Genomic DNA, 7055 nt, shown 5'->3' on the forward strand with positions numbered 1-7055 from the left:
GAGAGAGGGGGTGGGGGACGAGGGCTGCTGACCATGGCGAACCACTCATCATTGTCCCTTCCCCAGATTTATTTTTCCAACTCTTCATGACTCCAGCAAGAAGCATCCCTAAGTGGGGGACACCCCCCCCAACATTGCTCAGTAAATAATTTAAATAGAAAAACGCAGGAGGGCTTCCCTGGTGGCGCAGTGGTTGGGAGTCCGCCTGCCAATGCAGGGGACACGGGGTCGTGCCCCGGTCCGGGCAGATCCCACATGCCGCGGAGCGGCTGGGCCCGTGAGCCATGGCCGCTGAGCCTGCGCGTCTGGAGCCTGTGCTCCGCAACGGGAGAGGCCACAACAGGGAGAGGCCCGCGTACCGAAAAAAAAAAAAAAAAAAAAAGACTCAGTAGAAGGTCAAGTAAGTCCACTAGAGGGAGCCCCAACCAACTCAGTACTGCAGAGAGCCAAGCAAGGTATTTTCTCAGCACCTGTCTGAAAGTCAACCACAGACAGGAATACGGCAAAAGAGGCAATACATTAAGTCACAATGAGAGAAGATAGTCCTGTAAATACCCAGGGAAAATCCAGGCCTTTCAAGATTTACAAAATCAAAGATTTCTTTTTTATTTTTTGGCCGCACGCTGTGGCTTGCAGGATCTTATTTCCCCAACCAGGGATCGAACCTGTGCCCCTTGCAGTGGAAGCGCAGAGTCCTAACCACTGGACAGCCAGGGAATTCCCCAAAATCAAATATTTAAAGACCAGGAAACTGAGACTGAGCAAGTTTAAATGGCTTGCTCAAGTTTACATATCCGGACGGAGGGGATAAGAACTCACAGCTCCTGTCTCTAACCAGTGCCCTTTCTTCTCCATTTGCATCTCTCTATGTCAACACCCTGGGGTCCTGGGTCTACCTCTCCTTTGCGCCTCATTTCTCTGAAAGGGGAAACTCTCTCAACCACCTTCTTCTGCACTTCTTTCCTTCATACACCACCGAGTGCCTTCCCGAAGGAGAGCTTCCATTTTAAACCTAATAATGTCATTTTGCTGATGAGACCTTGGGATGTGTAAATTGCCCAAAAGGGCTACTGTCAGTCCTTTTCCTCTGTGTCAGCACAACAGCCTTATTTCAGATGTGTAAATCTGTAATTTGTAAGTCTCCAAATTGCAGACTGTGCTACAGAGAAGTGAATCATATGATCGGCTCCAAAGCCCTTTCTCCTCAAACTACACTTAGGATTTGGGGATAAGGAGAGTATTGGCCCTCTGAGACCTTGGTATTTTAAGCTTTGTATTTAGTCCCTTCTACCTTCCTATGAACACCATGTTTCCCAGTTGCCCGGACAACATGCAGCCTCCAGAAACCCAACCTTCCAGTTCTCAGTCCCGCCCCCGACAGAAATTTGCCACTCTGGATTGGTTCCCAGCACCCAGTCTCCTCCTCTGGCTCCTAGATCGTTGGGCCTTTTCTCTGCCCCTCCTCGTGAGTGGGTCACACCACAGGGAGACACAACAGAGGCAAGAGAGGGTCTTGCAGAAAGGAAGAGGCAGGGTAAGGATGATGGGAAGAGGGAAGGGACCAGGTACTGAGCTTTGTTTTCTCTGAAAGAGGATTGAGAGGAATGATTTCTGTACTTAGAACCTGACCGATAGAGAGAAACAACTCCATCCTTCCCAGTGGCCTCAGCCTTGCCTAAGTTTCCAAGGAAACCAAGAACAGAAGCTTCTGAAAAGTATAAGAGACAGAGTTGGAGACTAGAACACTAATTCTCCTGGGACTCCTGGTTCAGTCTAGGGGTCAGGAAAGCATCTCCATGTCCAGACCTAAATACAAGTCCCCTCTCTCCCCCAGGACAGCAAGGAAGTACGACCTAAGACCAAAGAAAAAGGGACAAAAGCTGGGACACAGAAGAAGAAAAGGAATGCAGCTGTTGGTGAGTCAGGCTGGGTGGAGGTGGGTGCCCCCTGCCTCTTCACGTTCTGGCTCAGAGACCGAGCAGAGGTCCTCCAGAGAGAATTCAGCCATCTGCCTGATAAGACGGAGCTGTCTTGATGCTCCTCATTCATATCTGCATCCAGATTCCATGGAGCTGGGGAAGTGGGGAAATCAGCACCCATGCCCATCTGAGCCCCCTCTGGCTCTGTGCCTTCCTTATGTATTCATTACACATCTTTTGAGTACCTGCTATGTGCTGGGCAGTGAACTCATTAGACTTTGCCATCAGAGATCCCTCATTTAGTGGTCCTGAGATCTCCTGCAAAAAAAAAGTCCAGGGTGTGGGATGAGGATGGGAGGGGAGTAGGTAAGGCTGAGATCCTGACAAGCTGAGGCTCTGCCATCTTGCCAGGGCAGATGTGGAGACTGAATCCATGCACAGGCTGGCACTGCTGGAAAAGGAGCTGCTCCAAGACCACTTGGGTAAGAAGGGTGGAAGTTCCGGGGGCAATAGAGGTGGGACAATGGGTATTTCTGTACTCCTGGGAGCTTAAAGGGTTGGAGCTATGGTAGAGGGCTGAGTTGATCTCTAACCATCCCCTAGTGGAAAAAGATTGTCAAGAGTTAGGGTTGTGAGGAAACGGTGGGCAGTAAGGGCTGATAAAGGCAGCTATATTTTTCTTAATTTTTTGTCCACACCACGTGGAATGAGGGTTCCCCGACCCGGGATCGAACCCTCACCCCCTGCGGTAGAAACATGGAGTCCCAGTCGCTGGACTGCCAGGGAAGTCCCAAGGCAGCTATTTTTCATAGCCAGAACACAGAGGGAGTTTGTGGTTCTTAGTAACGAAGAGCCTGTAGGATTGTAGGGGGGAAAAAACAAACACCAGAAAGACAATGAGAGACTGGCAGCCTCCTACCAGGTTTCCAAAGGTGGGCAGAGTCCATCAAGGCCATCGGGGCTCATTTAGTGGGGTCCCCAGCCAGTCCTGAGGGCTGCTCTGGGACTGTTCACAGCTCTGTGGAGGGATGAGGCCTGCCAAGCCAAGGCTTCTGAAGACCAGCTGAAGCAGAGGATACAAAAACTGGAGGCTGAACTGGAGGGGGCCTGGAGTGAAGGGAAGGCCATATATGCAGGTGTGCAGTTGATTAAGCAGGTGGGCAGGAGACAGGGGCCTGGAAGAGGACACCCAAGAGGGCCAGAGGATGCTGGGTAGGGAGACGAGGAGGACTCGCATCTGCCATGCCTAGTCTCAGCCTTCCCAGCACACAAAAGAATCCTGAAGGAACCAAAAATGGCCTCTGGGATCTTGGGCAGGGACCTTCCATGATGGCCCATGCCACACACTTGATGCTGTGTGGGTTACAATACGCAGCCACAGCCTTTATCTCATTCATCCCGTGGGACTGAGTGGGGAGAAGGGCCTGAATTCCCCATCCTGAGTGGCAGGAGGAAGGGGACCTTGTTTCCTAGCTCCTTCCCCAGCTTCTCAGAATCACCACAAGAAGAACCAAAAGGCCTTTATGCACCTGCCCCACTGGACCAAGCAGAGCCCTCCCCACTCACAACTTCCCATCCTTTCTCCATCCCTCTGTCCCCACCTGGGTCCCTGGCCACCCACCATCCCCACCACAGAGATGAGTCATCACTGCTGCACCCTGCAGGAGGTGATGGAGACCCACAGCAGGCAGCTGGAGGAGGAAGTGAGGGGCCTTCGGGAGCAGTTAGATCGGCTTCCCCACCCTCGAAGCCCTTTCTCTCGGAGGATCACTGCTGCTGTCCAGACTGAAGAGGTGGATTTAGGATGTTTCTTCTCTAGAAGACTGCAATCTAAGCTCTCATATTGCTTTCCCCACTGACCTTCCCACCATTGAGAATTGCAGCAGACGGTTCAGGACGGCAAAAAAAAATCTTAAGCTATAAGAAGAAGACCTGGGGCTTCCCTGGTGGCGCAGTGGTTGATAATCTTCCTGCTAGCACAGGGGACGTGGGTTCAGGCCCTGGTCTGGGAGGATCCCACATGCCTCAGAGCAACTAGGCCCGTGAGCCACAACTACTGAGCCTGCGCATCTGGAGCCTGGGCTCCGCAACAAGAGAGGCCGCGATAGTGAGAGGCCCACGCACCGCGATGAAGAGTGGACCCCACTTGCCGCAACTAGAGAAAGCCCTCGCACAGAAACGAAGACCCAGCACAGCCAAAAATAAATAAATAAATTAATTAATTAATTAATTTTAAAAAAAAGAAGACCTAAGTCTCTCACCCCATTTCCCTGTCTCAGTGGTGTCTCCAAATCCAGTTCTAACTCCCCACCACCACCATGTCTCCCATAAGCAAAACATATTCCCTCTTAGTTTGGCTGATTTTTATAATGAAACCAAGCTTAAATGAAACTGTTTAACTTACTTATTTCCTTATCTTCAAGGCCTAATGCATGGTAGGTCCTAAATAACTATTTGCTAATAAATGAATGAGCTTGTAAATAAGCATATACATGTATGTGTGTGTGTGTGTGTGTGTGTGTGTGTGTGTGTGTGTGTGTGTATGAGCTTTTGCTCTCTTCCATCTTGGTAATGGGATAGAGTTGAAAAATTTTAGCATGGTGCACAGATTTTCCACAATTTTGGCCTCAAATTTTCTTATCCTAAAATAGCTTTATTTTAGCTATAGATACCCAAGAGCTGCTTATCTACCATGCAGGCCCTGAGCCCCTTTCCTAATCATTGCCTTATCTCAAATTTAAATGCAGTCAGCATTTATGAAGCACTTCCTGCATACTAGGTGCTTTCCCATACATGATCACATTTAACTCTCACAGCAAGCCTGTGAAATATGGGTCATTTTCTCTCTAAAGATGAAGAAACTGAGTCTCAGAGAGAGATATGTCAGACATTACACAAGTAGTAAATGACAACCAGATTTGGGACCCAGATCTCTTGTCCCAAGCCCACTCTCTCTACTTTACCTTAATGGTATATTTCAGCCCTTTATAGGAACTGTGGGAAAGTTGATGGCTCTGGGGAACTCTGGAATGATCCCACTCAAGTTCTGCTCTTTGGGTACCTTTGGAGACTCTGTTCAAGGTTAGAGTGTCACCATCCTGTCCTCCTTCATCCTTCTGTCCCCGTCTCCAGAGATGTGCCAGAGGGAGGCTGAGGCTACACAGAGAGAGGCTGTGCAGGCCCTTGGAGAGTGGGACCGAACTCTGGCTCAGCTTCGGGCCCACATGGCAGACACGGAGGCCAAATGTGAGGAAATCTTACATGTAAGCCCTACCCTCTGAAGGCCAGCCATCCCAGTGCCCAGCACCCCCCCAAAATCCCAGCTAGTGTGACAATGACAGACCAGGGGGAAGGAAAAGAAGCATCTCCATAGGGAACTCTGCTCTATCTTAAGGGGATACAACCATGCCTACCCACTAAGAATAAGAGCTTTGAGAAAACACTGGCTAGGAAAGCTTACAGACCAACCTGGGACACCCTTCATCCAGCCCTCTCCCTTCCTGAGATCTGAAGCTTGGTATCTGCAGGACAGCCTGGACTGGCTCTCGGCCAAACTGAGAGCCGTCAAGCCTCAGTGGGATGGGACTGTGCTGAGACTCCACGCCCGGCACAAGGGGCAGGTCCACCAGTTTGGACTCAACCCCCTGGATCTTTGACGGTGAGCCTCTAGTCTCTGGGGCCCTCTGAGGCCCCAGCAATAAAGCTGTCTGTATGTAGAACTCAACAGGACTGTGGGCTGTGATTTTTGGCAGAGATGAGTGCCCCTCATAGGAACATCTCAGCTCTGGGCTGACCCATTACCCTGAAGACTGAATAAGAAGAGAGAAATTTGACAAGGTCTCAACTTCTCTCCTAGAGAAACTGGGTCCCACCCCTTGAGCCTTGAGGGTTGGGTCACCCTACCCCCACCAACACAAACAAAGGCAGCCAGATTTGTGGGGAAAGGCCATTTCTATAATAGACCAACAGTGACCAGGCACCAGCTCCCACAATCCTAAGGTGCCCACAGAGGGAAGGTGCAGCCGGTCTCCAAATTCCTGCAATATACCCAACAGTCCTGGAGTCACGCTTAGGGCAAATTCCAGGCGACTTCAATCCTAGCCGGCCCCACAGCCCGCGGGGAAAGGGAAAACTCTGTTTCTTCTCTATTTTACTACAACATTCTCAGTTCTATTTCATTTCTGGTGAAACATGGAGGAGGGAGGTTTCCCACACCAAGTAATTCTCCGTAGACACAATTTAACTTCTGTGTTACAATTTAACTCAATTCCGACACTATCTACCTGGAGGTATCATCAGATCCCGCAGGTTAAGGGTTCTGTCCCACAGACTGCCCTCTACCTCAAATACCAATCTCGAGTCCAGGTTGTCACTTGTGCTTCTGGCCTACTGGCTATCAATCAGAGGTTCCCACAACCCCTTCCTTGGGTTCAATCATTTGCTAGAGTGATTGAACTCAGGGAAACAGTTTACTTACTAGATTACCAGTTTATTATAAAGAACACAACTCAGGAACAGCCAGATGGAAGAGATAAACCGGGCGAGGTATGACCATGGAAGCTTCATGCCCTCTCCAGGTGCGCCACCCTCCCAGCACCTCCACGTGTTCAGCAACACGGAAAGCTCTCTGAAACTGTCCTTTTGGGTTTCTATGGAGGCTTCATTATGTAGGCAAGATCCATCAGTCCATTGAACACTGGTGATTAATTCAACCTCCAGCCCCTCTCCCCTCCCAGGAGGTTGAGGGTAGGGGTGGGGGTGGGGCACTGAAAGCTCCAACCCTCTAATCACATGACTGGTTCCCCTGGAAACCAGTGCCCCATTCTCAGGTGCTTTTCAAGAGTAACCTCATTTACAAAACTAGGTGTAGTTGAAAGGGGCTTATTGTCAAAAACAGAAGACAGCTTTCTCTCTCTTACTACTTAGGAAATTCCAAGGATTTTAGGAGCTCTGTGCCAGGAAAGGGTATGAAGGCCACACATATATTCCTTGTTATAAATCACAAAATCATACCACTCATCTCACGCAGATCTTCATCCTTGGGGCACAGCTCCCAAAGATCCCACATGACTTCCTTTGGAATCAAAGGGGAGGCTCCCTCGTGGGCCCACCTGAGGCCTCTGGCCACACGCTCTT

General features: G+C 50.0%; 1 protein-coding gene across 1 annotated transcript; it reads left to right on the top strand.

Annotated features, from left to right (window-relative positions):
- Positions 1-1330: 1330 nt before the first annotated feature.
- DRC12 (dynein regulatory complex subunit 12 homolog) lies at positions 1331-5589 on the top strand. The gene is given in 8 exon segments (XM_007456335.1): positions 1331-1465; positions 1835-1916; positions 2336-2401; positions 2936-3055; positions 3555-3645; positions 5050-5182; positions 5447-5555; positions 5558-5589. Coding segments are annotated over 8 exon segments (768 nt in total).
- Positions 5590-7055: the final 1466 nt, after the last annotated feature.

The sequence above is a fragment of the Lipotes vexillifer genome, unplaced genomic scaffold (genome assembly GCF_000442215.2).
Source record: "Lipotes vexillifer unplaced genomic scaffold, Lipotes_vexillifer_v1.1 scaffold753, whole genome shotgun sequence".
NCBI lineage: Eukaryota > Metazoa > Chordata > Mammalia > Artiodactyla > Lipotidae > Lipotes > Lipotes vexillifer.